General features: G+C 47.8%; 2 protein-coding genes across 3 annotated transcripts; both read right to left on the bottom strand.

The window, feature by feature from the left end:
• Positions 1-468: 468 nt before the first annotated feature.
• On the bottom strand, positions 469-6,325 carry LOC308580758 (uncharacterized protein). Of its 2 annotated transcripts, none has more exons than XM_081182903.1 (4): positions 6,118-6,325; positions 4,155-4,949; positions 2,686-2,815; positions 469-1,343 (listed from the first exon to the last, which is right to left on the bottom strand). In XM_081182903.1, the coding sequence occupies exons 2-4, from the start codon at positions 4,887-4,889 to the stop codon at positions 670-672; spliced, it is 1,539 nt and encodes a 512-aa protein (XP_081039029.1). In that variant the 5' UTR covers positions 4,890-4,949; positions 6,118-6,325; the 3' UTR covers positions 469-669. The 2 variants fall into 2 exon arrangements, with proteins under 2 accessions (XP_081039029.1, XP_081039030.1); XM_081182904.1 differs by lacking the exon at positions 6,118-6,325 and adding an exon at positions 5,972-6,045.
• Positions 6,326-13,505: 7,180 nt separating this feature from the next.
• LOC308580966 (uncharacterized protein) lies at positions 13,506-22,331 on the bottom strand. The gene is made up of 4 exons (XM_081183322.1): positions 21,934-22,331; positions 19,452-19,587; positions 17,172-17,423; positions 13,506-15,058 (listed from the first exon to the last, which is right to left on the bottom strand). Exons 3-4 carry the CDS (start codon positions 17,407-17,409, stop codon positions 14,145-14,147), a joined length of 1,152 nt encoding a protein of 383 aa, XP_081039448.1. The 5' UTR covers positions 17,410-17,423; positions 19,452-19,587; positions 21,934-22,331; the 3' UTR covers positions 13,506-14,144.
• Positions 22,332-23,327: the final 996 nt, after the last annotated feature.

The raw sequence follows: 23,327 nt of genomic DNA, 5'->3' as shown, positions 1-23,327 counted from the left end.
GAGGTTACAGGGAACCAGGCAGAGGGCCTTCTCGGTGTTGGCACCCACCCTGTGGAACACCCTCCCAGCAGATGTTAAGGCAATAAGCAACTATTTTACTTTTAAAAGACGACTGAAGGTCCTGTTTAAGGACGTTTTTAATGTCTGACGCTGTATTGTTTTTAATATTCGGTTGGAAGCCGCCCAGAGTGGCTGGGGAAACCCAGCCAGATGGGTGGGGTACAAATAATAAATTATTATTATTTTATAAGAGCGGGTGAAAAACCTCTTTCTCCAAAACCTGCGTAATATTATACCCCTCTATCATCATGTTCCTCACTTTTTATTCTTCTATGCTAAAAAGCTCTAAAGGGTGTAACCTTTCCTTCGAGGAGAGTTGCTCTGGCCTCTTGATTGTTTTTTGGGTTGTGTGTGCGCATACAATTGCTCCCAAAAAATAAATAAATCAAAAATCAAAATAGCCGTGTAAGGAATGGAGAATATTCTTTATTGTGTTAGCAACCGAATGCTCCTGCATTACACAATGTCTAAACACAGGACATTTTTGCGACTGAAGTTTAGCCCGGGTGAGCAATCCACTCAATCACTCATTGGCAGTACTGATCTCCTGCATCTCGCCCCGCAGCCATGGAAAAATAACCCCCCTGCAGTCCATGCCATCTTTACAGCTTAGCGCGCAGTGTGGATTCTCTGATGTCTATTAAGGCAAGTGTTGCGAGAGAACCTTTTTCCGCACACCGGGCACTCGTGGGGCTTTTCCCCCGTATGAATCCTGCGGTGCGTGTTAAGGTTAGCTTTCTGGCTAAAGCTTTTCCCGCACCGCAAGCACTCGTAGGGTCTTTCACCCGTGTGGATTCTCTGGTGAGTGTTAAGGTAGGAGCTGCGAGAGAACCTTTTCCCGCAGGTGGGGCACTTGTGAGGCCTCTCGCTCTCGCATCTCTTGCGGTGCCCGAGAAGGTGGAACTTCTGGCCAAACCGCTTCCCGCAGTCGGAGCACTTGAATGGCTTTTCTCCCGAGTGGATGTTCTCGTGCTTAAGGAGGTTCGTGCTCTGGCCAAACCTCTTCCTATACGTGGTGCAGACGCTTGGTCTCTTACCAGTGTGACTCCTCCGCTGGTGTGCATCCTCCTTCAGATCCTGGAATGTGCCCCCAAACGGGACAGACACACCGACTTCTCGACCCAAGTCTGCTTCCTGGTGCCCACCCCGAGCGCTTCCCTGCTCGCGGAAACAGGAAACGTCCTCTCCTGCTCCCCAAACCGACGTCCCACGTGGTGACAGATGCTCGCGATCTTCCGGGGCGTACCTCTCCGCTTCGTTGAGCTTTGTCCACCCCTTAGCTCCTGAACGGGAAAATAAAATTTCAGATAAGAGGTTGAGGGTATGTTTTTTCATATGTGGTGGACTTGTAAAAGGGTAAAAGAGTACTGAGAAATAATTGTATAATGAACTGAAAAAAATGTTTAAAAGTACTTAAAAACAACAACAACCAGTGTCCTTTTTGTTGGGGATACTTCAGACGGAAATTCCCAGGTGTCAAAAAACGGTTATTTATGTATGCAACAACTGCGGCCCGTGTTTTGTTAGCTCAAAAATGGAAAACGAGCGAGATCCCAACTAAAGAAGAATGGCAACTTAAACTGATGGGATATAAGCAGCTTGCGGATTTAACATATAGAATAAAAGAACAAGAAGAACATAGGTTTAAAGATTGGAAAATGTTTATTGAATACATATATTATTAAATTTTCTGTTTTACACTTTTGAATATTCATTTAAACATCCTTAAAATATCAGTGACTTCCCTTCTTCACTTTCCATGGTTCATTTTGCATATCATAAATCCCTGCATATTTTACATAAACTAAACCATTCAGTATTCCATTATTCCTTCCATCAAAGCTTATTTGCAATGTTGAATTTATCTTAATGTTGCTAACATTTTCAAGTGTACATAATTTCCCCCCATATATTCAATAAACATTTCCCAATCTTTTCTAAACGTATGTTCTTCTTGTTCTCTTATTCTATATGTTAAGTCTGCAAGCTGTGCATATTCCATCAGCTTAAGTTGCCATTCTTCTTTAGTTGGGACCTTGCTCGTTTTCCATTTTTGGACTAACAAAACACGTGCTGCAGTAAGCTAGGCGGTTTGAATCCCCGCAACGGGCTCCCGTTGCTCTGTCCCAGCTCCTGCCAACCTAGCAGTTCAAAAGCACACCAGTGCAAGTAGATAAATAGGCGGGAAGGTAAACGGCATTTCCGTGCACTCTGGCTTCCGTCACAGTGTCCCATTGCACCAGAAGCAGTTTAGTCATGCTGGCCGCATGACCTGGAAAGCTGTCTGTGGACAAACGCCGGCTCCCTCGGCCTGAAAGCGAGATGAGCGCCGCAACCCCATAGTTGCCATTGACTGGACTTAACCTTCCGGGGTCCTTTTACCTTACATAAATAACCTTTCGTTGTCATATTGTCAATCTATTGACTAAAGGGGATGTGATCCCCTTGTCTGCCCATGAACTTGTCTCATCCTCTTTCAAAGGCACCCAAGTTTGGGGGCCAACACTGCCTCCTGGGAACGAGGCAGCTTAACTATGAGCTTAAGTGAAGAAGGACATCTTTTCGGTGGTCCTGAACCTTCCAACCTATTCCAAGCGCCTTAAGACACACCTTTGCCATCCTCACCTGTCAAGAGGGCCTCTCCGTGGTCAGGTTCCTGCTTGGTCTCCCGGCGCATCTGCCGGTGGACGGGGTCAGAAGGAACCAGTTCCGGCTCGCAGAAGCTCAGGACCACCTCCTCAAACGGCACGCTTACCTGAAATAGCAGAGGAGATTCTCTAAGGACAGGACTTAGGGCACGGGTGGGAGGGGGAAGCCCCCAACCCGCAAGTTGCATGCGGCCCTCTGCCAGACTTCCTCTGGCCCTTTGAGTTCCCCTCCAGCCCATCAGCTTTTCAGCAAGGGATCACACGAGCAACAGAGGAAAGGTTTGCAATTATGGATGGGAGATGTTGTCCTTTATTATTCTCACCTTCTCAGTCTTTCAAGTTCCTTTCTCCGCATTTTTACATAGGTTCACTGGTTCTTCTTATTTTAAATATATCTATATATTGGGTTTTGATCAAGATGATGATTGGTGGAATGATCTCTCTAGGGAGGCACCTTCATTATACAGCTTTAGGCGTATAACGTTCCTCTTCCACCAGGGCTTTGGCTGATTAACATCCTATAATCCTATGTTTTTGGGAGGGGGAGAGCGAGGATTCTTGGTTTGTTTTGGTCTTGTTCATGTTTTTATTACGTATTTTGTGTTTTTAGAATGTACAGTAGTACCTCAGGTTAAGTACTTAATTCGTTCCAGAGGTCCGTTCTTAACCTGAAAGTGTTCTTAACCTGAAGCACCACTTTAGCTAATGGGGCCTCCTGTTGCTGCTGCGCCGCCGGAGCATGATTTCTGTTCTCATCCTGAAGCAAAGTTCTTAACCCGAGGTGCTATTTCTGGGTTAGCGGAGTCTGTAATCTGAAGCGTATGTAACCTGAAGCATATGTAACCTGAGGTACCACTGTATTTTTATGCTGTGAACCCCTCTGAGATCTACAGATAAGGGGTGATACATTTAACAAATAAATAATAATGATAATAAACAGTAAGAGTCAGCACAATTTTTGAACCTGTTACTTGGTTGTGGAAATGCACTGCAACATTTGGAGAATTGACCATTTTGATGGATGGCTGTGTTTTAGTTGGACAGCGCTTGGAAATGTGTCAGCTACCTAATGGCCAACTGAATCAAGTCAAGTCATTTTATTATGGTCAATGACAAGTATCCAAACGAAACACCAATTACAAAATTTCCCGCCCATCTGATACACTTTATCTGCAGCCTTTACAGCCCCAGGCATTTGGCTAATTAAACAATCAACGACCTTTTACCCTACGGGTTTTAAAAAATTGTTTTGCTTGTTATTATGTTTGCTTGTTATTATGTTATGTATTTTTTATTATTATAATATAAACAGCCCTGTGATCCTTGGATGAAGGGTGGTATAGAAATTTAATGAATAATAAAAAAATTAAAAACCTGCCCCCCCTTCCCCAGGTTACTGGCTGCTCATCTGTTCCCAACTTGGGTAAAGCAAAGAAAGGAGCTCACCTGAGGTTTTGGCTGCTCTGCTTCCTGCTGCCTCAGCAGGAAGTCCTCAGCCAGAGCCACTGCCTGGAAGCAGGTCTCTGGCCCCCGTTCCCTGACCCAGCTCTGGATCTCTGGAGGCAGGATGGTCAGGAATTGTTCCAGGATCAGCAACTCCAGGATCTGCTCCTTGGAGTGCTTCTCCACCTTCAGCCACCGCCGGCAGAGCTCCTGGAGGCGGCTGTAGGCCCCTCTGGGGCCCTCGGCTTCCCGGTAGCAGAAGCGCCGGAAGTACTGACGGTTCTTCTCCCGGCTGATGGCGTCCCCGCGCAAGATGGCCGCCTTCACTTTCCCATAATCCTCTCTGTCCCGGCCCTCCAGCCTGCGGAAGGCCCGCTCGGCTTCTCCCCGGAGGGCCGGCAGGAGTCGGGCCACCCACTCTTCCCGGGGCCACCGGCAGGCTTCGGCCACTTGCTCGAAGGAGGCGAAGAAGGCCTTGGTGTCGTCCCAGGGGGTGGGCTCCTCTGGCGGTTGCAGGACCCCCGAACCCACGTGAGGGGACTCCACTTCCTTCAGGAACTCCTGCCACTGGACCTCCCAGCGCTGAAGGATCCCTTCCCCTCCTTCCTCTTTCACTTGGTGCTGGGACGGCATCTTTTGCAGGAATTCTCGGATGCAGCCCCTCTGGTGGGGCTTCCTCACACTCTCTGCTCCCTCCACTGGTTTGGGGGCTGCTTGGCTTGGCTCCTCCATTTTCATCCCTGGCGCAAGCCTCTTGCGCAAGATCACAGAGGGGGCTGAACAGGACGTCCTGGCTCCCTGGGTAAAAGAGGCATTTATATCATTATTAATATTATTTACTAAATTTATATGCTGCCCTGTAGCCGCAGGTCTCAGAGAAATGTGAGTGATTTATTTGAAATGTTAGCAAAGACACTCAAACAAGGCAGACAAGAGTCTGGAGAGAGGTCCTGCAACAACACTTTACTGAGAAAACTGAACAAAATAAGCCCACAGGAATGAAAACACACTACAGAGTATGATCTGAGGAGAAAAAACATAGAGAAGACCCCAATGTACAATTGCCAACTGTCCAGAAAAATACAACCTGGCCTGCCCCTCTTCCTTTAAGACAGTTCTGATCCCCAGAAATCAGACAGCACAGCTTTTCGTGGCTTCAAAATAAACATCATAAGGATCACCTGACACATCTTATACCTGCTGTTCCTCCAAGGGGCTACATTACAAAATGGAAGACAATGGCTGCTGCTGTCTTTCCATAGCTGTCAACCTTCCATTTTTTTGTGGGAAATCCCCTTATTCCAGTGCCGTTTCCCGCTGCTTTCTGGATTGTTAGATATCCTGTAGACTGTCCCCAGGACAGGTGAGGCTGCTGATCCCTTATTTTCGAGGCTGCTGATCCCTTATTTTCAAATCTGAAAGTTGACAGGTATGTTTCAGCCCAATCCGGCAGCAAGCCTTGTCTCATGTTAGCGACAGCCCTGGGAGGTAGGCTGGGCCAAGAGAAAGCAACCAGCCCAAGGGAGGAGGGCTGGAACCTGGCTCGCTATTATCCTAGTCTGACTTTCGCAAGAGCCCTCAGGATCAGGCCAGCGGCCCCTCTAAGTCCTGCCCTCACTTTCTCCCCCTCCTGCTGTGGTTTCCAGCAACTGGGATTTCTATGCACTGGAACCCAGGAAGCTGCACAGAGTCAGACCCCCTGGGTCCATGTGCATTGTCGTCAATGACAGCCAGTGGCTTGCCAGGGTTGCAGGGGGGGTGGAGTGGGCATCGCTTGCCCTAACCTAGAGATTCTGGGGGCTGCAAATGTTGCAAGGCACCTGCTCATTGCAACCTTGGCTGTTCGTTTCTTTCCAGCCACCGAAGGAATCGCTCTCGCTTCTTAACTTCTTGCATCTCTCCTCCCCCTTAAAAAAAAGAAAGCAAGCAAAAGCACAATCCGCAATTTGAAGCAATTTCCAACAACTCACCCCCAAATCACACACACTTTCTCTCTCTATAAGAGCCTCCAACCAGCTGGAGAGGAAGAAATGGCACACAGGAAGTGAAATTGTGACTTTTCACGTCCTGCCTTGCCTGCCTCTCTCTCTCTTGCACATCCCCACACCAAAACATGCGCACCCACACTTCCGCATTTCCACCCTAGGAAGCCTAAACACACCTCCCAGAACCCCTCTAGGACTCGCAAGGAGCTGGCTGGTTTTAACTCTTCGAACACTTTGAGTGGGTTGCGGGTGTTTGCCCTCGCGTGGCTGTGATGCATAGTGGGTAGAGCACAAGCTGGGAAATGTGCATTTTATCTATTCTATACATTGATTGATTGATTGACTGATTGATTGATTGATTGATTGATTGATTGCGTTTAAATCATTCTAAACATTTCGTGCTGGTTCCTTTTGGTTTTTGGTTTTAAATAGGAAATGTTTTTTGAATAGGAAATGTTGAAGAATTATAGAAGCATAGACTATCTGACTTTTAGAAGACATCTGAAGGCAGCCCTGTTTAGTGAGGTTTTTAATGTTGGATGTTTTGTCCTGTTTTTAATATTCTGCTGGGAACCACCCAGAGTGGCTGGGGAAACCCAGCCAAATGGGCAGGGAATGAATGAATGAATAAATAATAATTATTATTATCCCAGAATTTCAGATCCCCTGGAAGGGGATCCCTGAGGATCTTCTAGTCCAACCCTCTGCAATGCAGCTGTCCCATACAGGGATAGAACCTGCAACCTTGGCGTTGTCAGCACCTGCTCTAACCTACTGAGCCTGCCACACACAGAGAGACAGTGTGGTGTAGTGGTTACTGCAATGGACTATGATCAAATCCCCACTCTGCCATGAAGCTTGCTGCCACCAGCTCTCAGTCTAACCTACCTCCCAGGGTTGTTGCAAGGATCAAATGGAGAGGGAGAGAACTACATAGACCACCTTTACCTGCAGCAATTGCATGTTGATTGCCCTTTTAAAAGACAAAGTCCAGCAACTGGAGGAACGTGTAGCTACGCTCCAAAGAATTAGAGAGCTGGAGCTCTTCTTGGAAGCAACAGAGCACACCGTCCCCACCAAGGAGGAGACAGGGGACTCCCCTGAGAAGGAGGCTAGTTCATCAACACAGGAGCCAGATATATGGAGAAACGTGACTCAAAGAAGAAGGAGGCCCAGGGTTCACTCTGATTGTTTAGAAATACACAATCGCTTTGAGGTCCTCTCCCCTAGCATGGAAGACGAAGAGCAGACCCCATTTGAGGATCTCTCCCTCATTACAGTCGATCAGGTTTATGAAGGCGAGCAGCAAAGTCAGTCCTCAGGGAATGTGCAGGCGACCTTGGAACGGACAGCTCACGGAAGAACCCCGACCAAACCCAAGAGGAGGCGTGTAGTGGTGATAGGGGATTCCCTACTGAGGGGAACAGAAGCAGTGATCTGTGGGCCTGACAAGATGTCTCGGGAAGTGTGCTGTCTCCCCGGGGCTAAGATCCAAGATGTAACTGAACGACTGCAAGGAATCATAAAACCCACTGACAAATACCCCTTCCTCTTGGTTCATGTGGGAACCAATGACACTGCAAGCAATAGCCTCCAGAAGATCAAAAGAGACTACGAGGCTCTCGGCAGGAAATTGAAGCAACTAAATGCACAAATTGTCATCTCGTCTGTCCTCCCAGTTGAACGACGTGGCCCAGGGAGAGAGGGAAAAATAGTGGAAGTGAACAGCTGGCTTCGCAAATGGTGTAAACAGGAACGGTTTGGATTCTTAGATCACGGACTGCAGTTTCTTGAAGATGGACTTCTGGCAAGTGATGGGCTGCACCTCACAACGGTTGGGAGAAATGTTTTTGCCAAAAACCTCAGAAACCTCATCAGGAGGGCTTTAAACTGACTAATGTGGGGGAGGGAGACAGTGCTCCTGAAGGTAGGAGTCTATCAATTAATGAAGATGATCATCCAAATGTCATAGACCAAATGGAGCAAACAGCACGCGGACCTAGTGGTGGGAGGAAAAAATCCTTAAATAAGAGACATGGGGGAATGATTAATGGACTTCAATGTCTGTACACTAATGCGCAAAGCATGGGAAATAAACAAGATGAGCTTGAGCTCTTGGTACAGCAAACTAAATATGACATAATAGGCATCACTGAAACCTGGTGGGATAAGTCCCACGACTGGAATGTAATAATGGGGGGATACAATCTATTTCAGAGAAACAGACCAGACAAGAAAGGAGGAGGAGTGGCGTTATATGTCAGGGATGTGTATACCTGTGAAGAGATCCAAGATTTAGAACCTCAAAGCCAAAGTGAGAGCATTTGGGTCAAAATTAAGGGAGAGAAGAATAACAGAGACCTCATTGTGGGAGTTTACTATAGATCCCCAAGCCAAACGGAGGACATAGATGATGCCTTCCTGGAACAGATGGCCAAGCATGCAAAAGGAAGGGAGATAGTAGTAATGGGGGACTTCAATTACCCGGATATTTGTTGGACGTCAAACTCAGCCAAGAGCATAAGGTCAAACAGATTCCTCACTGGCCTTGCAGACAACTTCATTGTCCAGAAAGTGGGAGAAGCAACAAGAGGAACAGCCATTTTAGATCTGGTCCTAACCAATGTTGATGACCTGGTTAGTGGGGTAGATGTGGATGGATCATTAGGCGCGAGTGATCATGCTCTTCTGAAGTTTACTATACAGCGGAAAGGAGCAGCCAAGCATACTAGGACTCAATTTCTTGACTTTAAGAAAGCCGACTTCATAAAACTTAGGGAAGTGCTGGGTGAGATCCCATGGACAGCAATACTAAAAGGAAAGGGAGTTCATGATGGCTGGGAATTTGTTAAGAGGGAGATAGTAAAAGCACAACGTCAGGCAATACCAATGAGACGGAAACATGGAAGGTGCCTAAAGAAGCCAGGGTGGCTATCTAAAGAACTTTTAACTGAATTAAGATTAAAAAAGGATGTGTACAAAAAATGGAAAAGGGGGGAAACCACCAAAGAGGAATTCAAACAAATAGCCAGCACATGTAGACACAAAGTCAGAAAAGCTAAAGCACAGAATGAACTCAGGCTTGCTAGAGAGGTTAAAAGCAACAAAAAAGGCTTTTATGGGTATGTCTGTAGCAAAAGGAAGAACAAAGAAACAGTGGGGTCACTCAGAGGGGAAGATGGTGAAATGCAAACAGGGGACACAGAAAGGGCTGAACTCCTCAATGCCTTCTTTGCCTCAGTCTTCTCCGATAAAGAAAACAATGCCCGACCTGAAGAATTTGGAGCAAATGATTCAGCAAAGGAAACACAGCCCAGAATAACTAAGGAGATAGTACAAGAATATTTGGCTAGTTTAGATGTATTCAAGTCTCCAGGGCCAGATGAACTGCATCCAAGAGTATTAAAAGAACTGGCAGATGTGATCTCAGAACCACTGGCAGTCATCTTTGAGAATTCCTGGAGAACAGGCGAAGTCCCGGCAGACTGGAGGAGGGCAAATGTTGTCCCTATTTTCAAAAAGGGGAAAAGAGAGGACCCAAATAATTACCGCCCAGTCAGTCTGACATCAATAGCAGGGAAGTTTCTGGAGCAGATCATTAAGCAAACAGTCTGTGAGCACCTAGAAAGGAATGCTGTGATCACCAATAGTCAGCATGGATTTATGAAAAATAAGTCATGTCAGACTAACCTAATCTCGTTTTTTGACAGAATTACAAGCCTGGTAGATGAAGGGAACGCAGTGGATGTAGCCTACCTTGATTTCAGCAAGGCATTTGACAAGGTGCCCCATGATATTCTTGTAAAGAAGCTGGTAAAATGCGGTCTTGACTCTGCTACCACTCAGTGGATTTGTAACTGGCTGACTGACCGAACCCAAAGGGTGCTCATCAATGGTTCCTCTTCATCCTGGAGAAGAGTGACTAGTGGGGTGCCACAGGGTTCTGTCTTGGGCCCGGTCTTATTCAACATCTTTATCAACGACTTGGATGATGGACTCAAGGGCATCCTGATCAAATTTGCAGATGACACCAAACTGGGAGGGGTGGCTAACACCCCAGAGGACAGGATCACACTTCAAAACGACCTTGACAGATTAGAGAACTGGGCAAAAACAAACAAAATGATTTTTAACAGGGAGAAATGTAAAGTATTACACTTGGGCAAAAAAAATGAGAGGCACAAATACAAGATGGGTGACACCTGGCTTGAGAGCAGTACATGTGAAAAGGATCTAGGAGTCTTGGTTGACCACAAACTTGACATGAGCCAACAGTGTGACGCGGCAGCTAAAAAAGCCAATGCAATTCTGGGCTGCATCAATAGGAGTATAGCATCTAGATCAAGGGAAGTAATAGTGCCACTGTATTCTGCTCTGGTCAGACCACACCTGGAGTACTGTGTCCAGTTCTGGGCACCACAGTTCAAGAAGGACACTGACAAACTGGAACGTGTCCAGAGGAGGGCAACCAAAATGGTCAAAGGTCTGGAAACGATGCCTTATGAGGAACGGCTAAGGGAGCTGGGCATGTTTAGCCTGGAGAAGAGGAGGTTAAGGGGTGATATGATAGCCATGTTCAAATATATAAAAGGATGTCACATAGAGGAGGGAGAAAGGTTGTTTTCTGCTGCTCCAGAGAAGCGGACACGGAGCAATGGATCCAAACTACAAGAAAGAAGATTCCACCTAAACATTAGGAAGAACTTCCTGACAGTAAGAGCTGTTTGACAGTGGAATTTGCTGCCAAGGAGTGTGGTGGAGTCTCCTACTTTGGAGGTCTTTAAGCAGAGGCTTGACAACCATATGTCAGGAGTGCTCTGATGGTGTTTCCTGCTTGGCAGGGGGTTGGACTCAATGGCCCTTGTGGTCTATTCCAACTCTAGGATTCTATGATTCTATGATTCACCTTGAGCTCCGTGGAGGAAGTAACGCTTCTGAATATCAGGAGGGGAATTATGCTTTTGTGCTCAGATCCTGCTCGCGAGTTTCCCTTTGGGGGCATGTGGTTGGTCACTGCGAGAACAGGATGCTGGGCTCAATGGGCCCACTTTGGCCTGATCCAGAAACCAGGCTCTTCTCATGTTCATATGTATATATGCGTGTTTGTATAATTTTATTACATTTAAATATATTCTATTCGTAGAAACATCAAAGCGGTTTACAACAGAAATACATTAAAACATTAAAAAGTAAAAAAAAAGCAGGTATCCGTTGTGGAAGGAGGTATTCCAAATTACTGGCATGGATCTAGTGGAATAGGAAAGTCTTCAGCAGCCCTTGTAACGATGAAGCAGATGTCTGCTGAATCTCTATTGGCAGAATACAGTGGTACCTCGGGTTAAGTACTTAATTCGTTCCAGAGGTCCGTTCTTAACCTGAAGCACCACTTTAGCCAATAGGGCCTCCTGCTGCCGCCGTGCTGCCAGAGCATGATTTCTGTTCTCATCCTGAAGCAAACCTGAGGTACTATTTCTGGGTTAGCGGAGTCTGTAACCTGCGTAAGTAACCTGAGGTACCACTGTATTCCTCAATAAGGTAAAAAAGGTAAAGGACCCCTGGACGGTTAAGTCCAGTCAAAGGTGACTATGGGGTTGCGGTGCTCATCTCGCTTTCAGGCCAAGGGAGCTGGCGTTTGTCCACAGACAGCTTTCCGGGTCATGTGGCCAGAATGACTAAACCGCTTCTGGAGCAACGGAACACCGTGATGGAAACCAGAGCACACTGAAACGCCGTTTACCTTCCCACCGGAGTGGTACCTGTTTATCTACTTGCACTGGCGTGCTTTCGAACTGCTAGGTTGGCAGGAGGTGGGACAGTGCAATGGGATCTCAGTCCGTCATGGGAATTCGAACCACTGACCTTCTGATCAGCAAACCCAAGAGGCTCAGTGGTTCAGACCACAGCGCCACCCTCAATATTGGGCCGATGACACTATAGGTTCAGTTTCTTGTTGCCGTCAAATGAGCCTCATTAGCTCAGGGAACAGCCAACAATGCTCCTGTGTACGATCTCAGTGTTGCAACTAGGATCTAAGGCAGGCATAGGCAAACTCAGTCCTCCAGGTGTTTTGGGACTACAACTCCCATCATCCCTAGCTAACAGGACCGGTGGTCAGGGATGATGGGAATTGTAGTCTCAAAACATTTGGAGGGCCAAGTTTTTCTATGCCTGATCTAAGGGTTCAGGCAGTCCCCGAGGTGCCCTGGACCTAAGTTGGGTTTTCTAAATTAAGACAAGGACCTTTAACCTTCCTCAGTAGCAAACGGGTGACCAGCACAGAAGCTTAAACCACGGTGCCACATGATATCGGGCAGATACCCCCATCAGCAGCCTGGCTGCCACTTTCTACACCTGGACCTGGTACAGGGAAGATGGGCAGGTGTGGATGGGCCGAGGGCAGGCTGAGTTTGGGGGAGCAGTGACTCATTCTCCCTCATGGACCAGCCTCTCCTGTTGGGTGGTCCTTCTTTCCTTGATATTCCTCTGAGGAAGCCCCCTCAGTTTCCAGGTCTGGTCTCCAGACACAGACCCTCCCAGGAGCTTGTGACTGACACCTGTCTTTCAACCTCTTTGCCTTGGGTTTTGAAACTTAAGAAGTATATTTTCAGAACCCACCTTATTTGTCTGATTTTAATGTGCTTGAAACATCACGGTTTAATTGCTGCAACTGGCCCTTCACCCTTAAAACTGAAAAATCATATATTTATTCTATAGGTGTGGTTTAAAATTATTCTTATTTATTCAATTTGTATACAGTGGTACCTCGGGTTACATATGCTTCAGGTTACAGACGCTTCAGGTTACAGACTCCGCTAACCCAGAAATAGTACCTCGGGTTAAGAACTTTGCTTCAGGATGAGAATAGAAATCATGCTCCGGCGGCTTGGCAGCAGCGGGAGGCCCCATTAGCTAATGTGGTGATTCAGGTTAAGAACAGTTTCACGTTAAGAACAGACCTCCGGAACGAATTAAGTACTTAACCCGAGGTACCACTGTATAGCCGTACCTCGGAAGTCGAACGGAATCCATTCTGGAAGTCCGTTCGACTTCCAAAACGTTTGGAAACCAAAGCACGGCTTCTGATTGGCTGCAGGAAGCTCTTGCAGCCAATCGGAAGCTGCAGAAACCACGTCAGGCTTCCAAAAGAACGTTCGAAAGCCGGAACAGTCACTTCCGGGTTTGGGGCGTTCGGGAGCCAAAATGTCCGAGTACCAAGGTGTATGAGATCCAAGTTATGACTGTACTGCCCTATATCCGCAAGTCTTAGGGCGGTTTGCAAGAGTGTGTGTGTATGTAAAAGAGAAAAAATGAAAATGAGCAATGAACACAAACAAAATTCCCAAGGCAAATATTTTTTTTTTCTCAAGTACAGGTTCACAACAGCACACACGCGTGCAAAATACATTATCACAGTTATTTACTTATTTGGTTTCTCACTTGCCCTTTGCCACAAGGGTGGGATCCAACCATATAAAAATACAAGGTTAAAAAGGCCCTAAGGCTGCCACCCCCCAAACGTCTGACGGCAGAGGGACTTCCCAGAGCAGGGTCCCCTCTGCCCATTTTAACACTCCAGAGAGTCTGTAGGGAAGAAGGTGGTCTCCCCAATATTTAGGGGTACCCCTGGGCTTACTTTTAATCTTGTTTTTAAGTTGTATTCATTCAACTTGTTTTATCATTGGTTGTTAGCCGCCCTGAGCCCGGCCTAGGCTAGGGAGGGTGGGGTATAAATAAAAATGATGATGATGATGATGATGATGATGATGTATTGAAGTTCTCACACTGGCCACCAGGAGTATGGTGTAGAGTTTTCACTCAGGTCCACGTCAGTTATTTTAGGTGGGAAACCCTGGGTTGTTGTTGATACAGTGTTGACAGCCGGCTGCCTATAAAAGCAGGCTGGCTGAGCTGTTTGCTGTTCAGTTCTGTTCCAGCTTACAAATAAAGAGCTGCTTTGGAGAAATTGATGTGTTGTCTGCTATGTCTACCCACTATTCAACAATTACTACTATGTGGCTCCCCCCTTGTGAATCCTTTCATGCCTAGCCAGGGTGGTGTGAGTGTTGAAGCTCTTCCCACAGGCCGAGCAATGGTATCGCTTGGCCCCCGCGTGCCCGGTCCGCTCGTGGAGCATGAGCTGCTGCCGCAGGCCAAAGCTCTCCGCGCAATGGGAGCACTTGTGCGCCAGCTTCTCTCCCGCGTGGCTCTTCTTATGGCGGATGAGGCCCGGGCGGGAATGGAAGCGCTTCCCGCAGTGCGGGCAGGCGTGGGGCTTCTCGCCCGTGTGGACCGTCATGTGCGCCAGCAGCACCGACTGGTAGCTGAACCTCTTGCCGCAGGTGGCGCACTGGTGCGGCTTCTTCTCGCCCGTGTGGATCCGCTGGTGCACCAGGAGGTGCGAGTTGCAGCTGAAGCGCTTCTCGCAGAAGGAGCAGCCGTAGGGCCTCTCGCCCGTGTGGGTCCGCTCGTGGCGCGTCAGGTCGGAGATCTGGACAAAGGTCTTCCCGCACGACAGGCACATGAACGGCTTCTCGCCCGTGTGGATGCGTTCGTGCATGAGCAGGTTGGAGTTGCAGTTGAAGCGCTTCTCGCAGAAGGAGCAGCCGAACGGCTTCTCGCCCGTGTGGGTCCTCTCGTGGCGGGTCAGGTCGGAGACCTGGACGAAGCTTTTGGGGCAGTAGGCGCACTTGAAGGGCTTCTCCCCGGTGTGGGTCAGATTGTGCCTCAAGAGGTTCTGCTTGCGGTTGAAACTCTTCCCGCAGTCGCTACACCGGAAAGCCTCTTCTTGGAGCGGGGCCCTCTCGTGTCTGGGCCGAGAGACCCTCTCCGCTGCTGTTCCTGGGTGCTCGCTATCCTGCCGGTCCTCTGGACAGTCCAATCGGCCATATTTCTCGTCACACTCCCTCGACTGGTCATCATAACCTGTCGGAATAGGGGAAAAAACACCCAAAGCCGTTTTGTTAGTCTTCACTAAGGGGAAGACTCGCGGGGTCCGAACTGGCGAAAGGCCCCACCTAAAGAAGAACTGATGGAATATGCGTAGCTTGCAGATCTAACATATAGAATAAGAAAGCAAGAAGAACATACGTTTATAGAAGATTGGGAAATGTTTACTGAATATATGGGGGGAACTATCTACACTTGAAAATGTTGGCAGCATTAAAATACAGTGGTACCTTGGTTCTTGAACTTAATCTATTCCAGAAGTCCATTCGACTCCCAAAACAGTTTAAAAACCAAGGCGCCAATTCCAATTGGCTGCAGGAGTTTCCGGAACTCAAGCAGAAGCTGCGCCGGAAGTTCAGCTTCCAAAAAATGTTCACAAACCGGAACACTTGCTTCCAGGTTTGCGGCGTTTGGAAGCCGTTTTGTTAGGCAACTAAGCCGTTCGAAAACCAAGGTACGACTGTAAATTCTACAGTGTAAACAAATTTTAAGGTTGTTTAATGAATATTTCAAATTGTAACTTAGTAAAAATCATACATGAATTGGTGAAAAGCGAAAAGCTATTGCAAGAATACCAAAAAAATTACACACTACAGTGTAATAACCTAGGAAAGAAACATTTCCTGCCATTATTTATCAACACAGGGGGCTGGATTAGATAACAATTGGGGATCCCTCCAACTGTACAATTCTATGAAAGAGTTACCCAAGGATGGGCTTTGTGACCTGTGATTTTTTACTAAAGTGTAAAGTGGTGCGTGTTGGGGCAAAAAATAATAATCCAAATTTCATATCTGTCTATCTATGCACTTACTGGGTCTGAACTGGCGATGATGTACCATAAACAAGACCATGGGGCTGTAGTGGATAGTTTGATTAAGATGTTTACCCAGTGCATGGGGAAAAAATAAAATAAAAAGGGGAAGTTTCATAAACAGTTCTGGCTCTGGCCTTGCCCACCTCTAGCTAAATTTTCTTAAATACAAGGTGTGACTGGAAAGTTGGGTGAATGGTCACAGAAATCGGACAGCGAGAAATATTCAAACATACAATTGGCATCGGAAACCCACGAAACGTTCACAATTGTGTACGGAGATGAAGCTGTAACTTGAAAGACAGTGTATGAGTGGTTTAAGGTTTCCGTGAAGGGCAGCAAACTATTGAAGTGACCCTCCGTCTGGATATTGATACGGGATCGGTGTTTGTCCATCCGAATGATGGCGGAAGAATTGCATATTCCACATGAAATTGTTACTGAGGTTACTGAGTTGTCCCACCCTCCATATTCTCCCCATCTGACCCCATTGGATTACTTCCTTTTTCCAAAACTGAAATCTGAAAGGGCACAGATTTCCCAACATTTCACACGTCCAAGCTGCTGTGACGAGGGAACGGAAAGCAGTACAAAAAGAGGACTTGGAGATCCTGGGCCACAGGGAGGTTAGGCTGGCCTCAACCAGAGCCAGGGCTTTTTCGGCCGTGGCCCCGATCTGGTGGAATGCTCTGTCACAAGAGACCAGGGCCCTGCGGGACTTGACATCTTTCTGCAGGGCCTTCAAGACCCAGCTGTTCCACCAGGCCTTTGGCCAAGGCACCAGGTCTTCTGTAATCCTCATAGAACTCCAGCCCAATGGTTGCCATTAATTTGACTCTGAATTCATTTTAGAATGAATTGATTTTAGAATGTATTTCTAATAATTGATTGTGATTTTATGTAAACTGTGTTGTTTTTACTGTTGTTAGCCGCTCTGAGCCCGGCTTCGGCTGGGGAAGGCGGGATATAAATAATTTTTATTATTATTATTATTATTATTATTATTATTATTATTATTATTATTATTATCCAGAAGTTTCCAACAGTTCTACGAACGTTGTCAGCGGTGCAATGTATCCAAGGCAGCTTACTTTGAAGGCCTATAAGGCCTGTGTGTTCAAATATTTCTCGCCGTCCGATTTCTGTGACCACCCAACTTTCCAGTTGCACCTTGTAGAATAAATCACTGGCTTCATCCCCCAAAAGATCACCCTTCGAGGGGATGTCGCTTTGACAAAAAACAGTAGTTCCCTAACCCTTCATCCTGTCTCTTACCAGGGCGGGTTTGTCGCTGGGCAGCGATTTCTGTGTCGTCTCCTCCACAAAGCAAGATTTGTTCATTGCTCTCCAGACAAGATTCCTGCTGCTCCTTTTGCCCAAGCTGACCTTCTGGGAGGCCTCCCTGCTTGTGACTTGGGGAAACATCCTCTTCCGTTGGCTCCACAGATGTTCCAGTTGGTTCTACCTCCTTCAAATCCTCTTCTGCACATTTCTCCTCCTTCCTTACATTCATCCAACCTTTTGCTGCTGGAGGAAAGAAGCAGGGAGGTCATTCGCTTGGGCGTAAATGGAAATGTGGAATTAAGAAATGAAGACCAGGAAACTGCCATTGCTTGCCAGTTCATATCCGGGGCTAACTGAAGGCGCTCACGCTAGTGTTTAAAGCCTTGAATGACTTGGGACTTAGGCCCCAAATCTCTGGGAGAGTGTCTCCTTCCCTACTGACCCTCTCGGCTGTTTAGATCAGTTTAGATCAGTTGTTTGACGTCCCTAAGATGTTTGTGACAGGGGTCTGTGGCAGTTCCTGAGATTCCCTCCCCAGAGCTTGTCTGGCGCCTATTTCAATTTATTCTAAGAGGTCTACAAGAAACGTTAACATTGTCCATAAAAAGTTAAAATATTTAGAAGCGGTTCATTTTTAAAAAATGCATATAAAAAATAACAAACGCGATCCGAAAATGGGAGTAGAAATGCTGATCTGACGTTATTACATTTTTATTTCCGCTTCTATTTATGCTGTCATGACTCTTAGGGTGGATTAAAGATCTTCAACAGAAGGCCATCTCTGCATGTCTCCTCCCTCTGGGGTGAGGCCAGCAGGGTCGGTGTCTTCACGGTGGTGGCTCCTCAGTTTCAGATCACTGTTCTGAGAGCGTTTATTATATATATTATAGAATAATACTTTGTTATACAGTGGTACCTTGGTTCCCAAACGGCTTAGTTGTCAAACAAATTGGCTCCCAAATGCCGCAAAACTGGAAGTGAGTGTTTCGGTTTGTGAACGTTTTTCAAAAGCCAAACGTCCGACGCGGCTTCCGCTTAAGTGCAGGAAGCTCCTGCAGCCAATCGGAAGCCCGCTTTGGTTTTCGAACCATTTCGCGTGTCAAATGGACTCCCGGAACGGATTAAGTTCAAGAACCAAGGTACCACTGTACTTTATAATAGAAGCCCAACTTTTCCTGGACCTCTTTGGACAAGAATCATAGAATCATAGAATCATAGAGTTGGAAGAGACCCCAAGGGCCATCGAGTCCAACCCCCTGCCAAGCAGGAAACACCATCAGAGCACTCCTGACATATGGTTGTCAAGCCTCTGCTTAAAGACCTCCAAAGTAGGAGACTCCACCACACTCCTTGGCAGCAAATTCCACTGTCGAACAGCTCTTACTGTCAGGAAGTTCTTCCGAATGTTTAGGTGGAATCTTCTTTCTTGTAGTTTGAATCCATTGCTCCGTGTCCGCTTCTCTTGAGCAGCAGAAAACAACCTTTCTCCTTCCTCTATGTGACATCCTTTTATATATTTGAACATGGCTATCATATCACCCCTTAACCTCCTCTTCTCCAGGCTAAACATGCCCAGCTCCCTTAGCCGTTCCTCATAAGGCATCGTTTCCAGGCCTTTGACCATTTTGGTTGCCCTCCTCTGGACGCGTTCCAGTTTGTCAGTGTCCTTCTTGAACTGTGGTGCCCAGAACTGGACACAGTACTCCAGGTGAGGTCTGACCAGAGCAGAATACAGTGGCACTATTACTTCCCTTGATCTAGATGCTATACTCCTATTGATGCAGCCCAGAATTGCATTGGCTTTTTTAGCTGCCGCGTCACACTGTTGGCTCATGTCAAGTTTGTGGTCAACCAAGACTCCTAGATCCTTTTCACAAGGAGCTCTTTTAAAATGCTTCCACTGTCTAATCTTCACCTTTCTCAAGAAACTACGAATGTGACTTCCAGGAGATACCGTACTTTTCCGTGTACAAGACTAGGTTTTTTTTATTTCAAAGTTATGTGGGAAACTGTGGGTCGTCTTATACACGGGGCAATTCCCCCCCCCAACTTCTCTTAACTTGGAGTCCCTAAAAATATGGGGCGTCTTATACACGGAAAAATACGGTATTTAAGAGTCTTCAAATTCCTGTAATGTACATGTAGCAGCTCCGGTGTGTGTGTGTGTGTGTGTGTGTGTGTGTGTGTGTGTGTGTGTGTGAATGCAGCCATAGCTGAAGCCAAACCACAATCCTCCACAAGCCCAAAATCTAAACCCACAAGCAACCTTACCCAACAGCTCAGCATCCCTGCTGACTCGCTCCTCTTTGGCCCGCTGGCCAAACACATTCCACCCGAGCTCAGACAAAGTCTGTTCTGCCTCAGAGGACTCTGTTGCCACCGCCTCTTCTTCCGGTGGATTCAGCCCCTGAAATTGCACCAAGGATATATGTGGCGTTAACATATGAGAGTGCTGGAGGTGAAATAGTTAAACAGGTTACCCAATCAGAACCCAGGGGGTGGAGTCAGAGGGACTATAAAACCAGCTCTGGGAGGGGTGAAGGGAGGAGTTTGTTGGGAGTTGGGTGATTGGTTGGCGTGGGAGTGAATTGGGATAGAGTCTGTGGGTAGGTTGAGTTAGTATAGCGAACTAAGCTGAGTCAGGAACAGTTAGGAGCTAGGAAGACAAGTAAATATCTGAGAGGTGGTTTAGTGAGTGAGAGCAGGTAGCAGAAGTTATAGGTCTGGATAGGCACCCCATGATTGCAATTGACCGATACCGTTTATGAAACCACACGCTTGTTAAACCGCAATAAACAAACAGAAGTTTATGTTCCAATTTAACCCAGACTGGACTCAGTATTGTACCAGGTAGGGCCTGGGTGGTGGCAGAGAGAAATAAAGTGGTGGCACAGGGATCAATAGATGGTGAAACGTCCGGGGACCCTGTGTGATCGCCACAATATCTTTTTAGGGCGGAGAAACAAGATGAGACAGAGGATGACTCCTATGCATGTCTCCAATGTCAGCTCAGAGCCACGGAAACCGAAGCGCTTACTTATTGGAGTAACAAATAAATCATGTTGAAAAATAAGGTTGAGGTGCAAGAATTAGAAAGGGACAAATCAACGTACAGTGGTACCTCAGGTTAAGTACTTAATTCGTTCCGGAGGTCCGTACTTAACCTGAAACTGTTCTTAACCTGAAGCACCACTTTAGCTAATGGGGCCTCCTGCTGCTGCCGCGCCGCCGGAGCACGATTTCTGTTCTTATCCTGAAGCAAAGTACTTAACCCGAGGTAATATTTCTGAGTTAGCGGAGTCTGTAACTTGAAGCGTATGTAACCTAAGGTACCACTGTATGTGAAGGACGTGCAGCCATGCACGAGAATAGTGAAAGGTGATGATTGGAGCAATTACAGCAAGCTTCGGATTTTGCAAGGCGCTTCAAAAACTGATATATGCATACATTAAATGTACACAACATCAATCCCCCCATTCCAATATGCTGCAATATGCTAGGGTTGCCATACAACCGGAATTTCCAGGACATAGCCAGAGTACTGCAATCGGAAGCAGTGTCCGGGCGCAAATTGTTGAAAGGTCCTCAAAAATCCAGACATAGGGCAACCCAAGTCTAGAATTTTCTTAAAAATAGCTCAGCTTTGGCCAAAAAGAAAAAAGAAAAATAAAGCTCAAGAACTTTACCAAAAGTTTTTGAAACATGGCAACCCTATAACATATAATGCTTCAGACGACACCTTATGAACTCATGGATATTTACATTGATGATTTCATGAGATTTGTTTCAGAACCTGGGAATCTTAAGGAAAAAAACAGCAACGTGGTTCCCTGGGAAATGTTCTGATGCCCATTTTTTTCTACCACACCCTTCTCTCTGCCACCCTCTTTGTGGAAAAATACATTTTCAGAAATGGATAGGGGGACTTCCGGTAAGAAGATGGTGCCTGAAGCAAGTCTCCTGTGCGTCTCAGCAGAGCAGGAGTTTTAAAAAAATAATAAGGGGAAAAGATACTCTCCCGGAAAAAAAGCTTATATCCCAGCCAGATAAGGACTCCAGGATTCGCCGGATGGCATTTTAAACATCCTCTCTTCCTTTGAGGCACTCCTAAAGCCCTTTGAAATCCTGCTGAAGCCATCCAAAACGGCTGGACGGCAACTGTCGACACCTAAGACAGTCCCCTGCCTTTGGCCGCCGCCCCTGAAACCCAGCAAAAGCTATTCTTCTGCCTAGATAGGGATAGGAAAAATGTCCCACCACAGAATGCCATCTGGACCTCTTCCCTTCTACATCAGGACAGGCGAAAATCTGCCCTGCCCCAGCGGCGTAGCGTGGGTTGCCAGCACCCGGGGCAAGGCAAGTAATTTGCGCCCCCTAACCCCTAACCTGCCGCCGCTGCCAGCTTCTTCTTGCTGCTGCCTGGGCTGGTCTGGTGTGGTTCTCTCCCGCGCTCAGCGCTGCGCTGGGCGGCCGCTGCACTGTCCCTCCCCCAGATAGTCCCTCGCTCTCTCTCCGCACCACACGCCTGGCACCCACCCCCTCCACAGTGGGCGGCGACCCAGCGGCTCGGATTCGCACAGCCAGCACTGCAGTGAAAGAGAGTGAGTGAGCCGGGTAGGGGCAGAGAGCTGCGAGTGCGAGCGCGCCCCCACAGATGTTGCGCCCGGTGCAGCCGGCCCCCCCTGCACCCCCCACGCTACGCCACTGCCCTGCCCTGATCCCGGGCTGCTCAGGATCCCCCTCACCGCCCCACCTGTGGTCGCTGCCTCGCGGCCTCTGGCTGCCTCTGCAGGTAATCCTCCGCCAGGGCCACCGCCTGGGAGCAGGTCTCTGGGCTCCGTCCCTTGACCCAGCCCTGCACCTCCGCAGGCAGGACGGTCAGGAGTTGTTCGAGAAGGAGCAGCTCCAGGATCTGCTCCTTGGTGTGCTTCTCAGCCCTTAGCCACCCGTCGCAAAGCTCCAGCAGCCGGCGGTGAGCCCCTCTCGGCCCCTCGGCCTCCTGGTAGCAGAAGCGCCTGAAGCGCTGGCGCCGAGTCTCCCGCCGGAAGCTGTCCCATTGCAAGATGGCCGCCTTCACTTTCCCATAATCCTCTCTGTCCCGGCCCTCCAGCCGGCTAACGGCCCGCTCGGCTTCCCCGCTGAGGGCCGGCAGGAGTCAGGCCGCCCACTCTTCCCGGGGCCACCGGCAGGCTTTGGCCACTTGCTCGAAGGAGGCCAGGAAGCCCTTGGCGTCGTCCCAGGGGGTGGGCTCCTCCGGCAACTGGGGGGCCCCCCAGCCAGAGTGGGGAGACTCCAGGGTCCTCAGGAACTCCTGCAGCTGGGCATCCCAGTGCCGGTGCAGCCTGTCCTCTGGTTCCTGCTTAATCTGTTCTCCGGATCTCCGGTTTTGTCCTCTAGGGCCGGGGGCATTTCCTGCTCCTGCCACCCTTTCCCACGCAGGTGGCGTGACGTCCATTTCCTCGCCAGCCACTCTCTAGGTCAAATAAGAGGGGAATGGGGTCAGGTGCAACAGCAGCTGAGGCTGCCACAAGCCAAGGCACTTCTCCTGTGAGGGAAAAAACAGAAATGAGAGATGTTGTAAACAAGATCTGCCCTTCTTCCCTTATGGGGTATCCAAGAGCCCATATAGAGTCCTTAAGTGGGTTCCCTATCGGTAGGAGAAAATAACAGAAGCCAATCAAAGAATATTGGCAGCAAGTAAGCCTGTCCTTTATTGAACTGTTGCAACAGGGTGCTCCTCTCACACACAGGAGGAGGAGGAGGAGGACCCAGAACAAAGGTGTGCCCGCCCTTATATAGACATTTTAAATTGCCTGCCCTGGAGTCCATGACCATCCCCAGAAACATCATACATACATCACAGAAAAGGCGGTCTACAGCAGAAATCTGAGTGCGTTGTTTATGTCCTGTCTGGCAGATTACCTGTTAATGGTCACTTGACTGGATTACCTGGGGAGCCTGGCCAGTCTTTTGTAATGATGAATACTTAGTTCCTGAGCCAGGTCACAGGCTCACCCTATTCATACACAGACATACCCTTAAGACAGGCTTTGTAAACGAAAAGACAATGGGGAGGCTTTTCCATTTTCCTTTGACCTTCGGCCAACTGTTCCCCATTATTATTACATTATAACAACATTAACTTAC

Source organism: Podarcis bocagei (genome assembly GCF_964188305.1).
Source record: "Podarcis bocagei genome assembly, chromosome: 2".
Taxonomy (NCBI): Eukaryota; Metazoa; Chordata; class Lepidosauria; order Squamata; family Lacertidae; genus Podarcis; species Podarcis bocagei.
The sequence above is the reverse complement of the archived record's forward strand: the minus strand, read 5'-3'. Positions and strand labels throughout refer to the sequence as shown.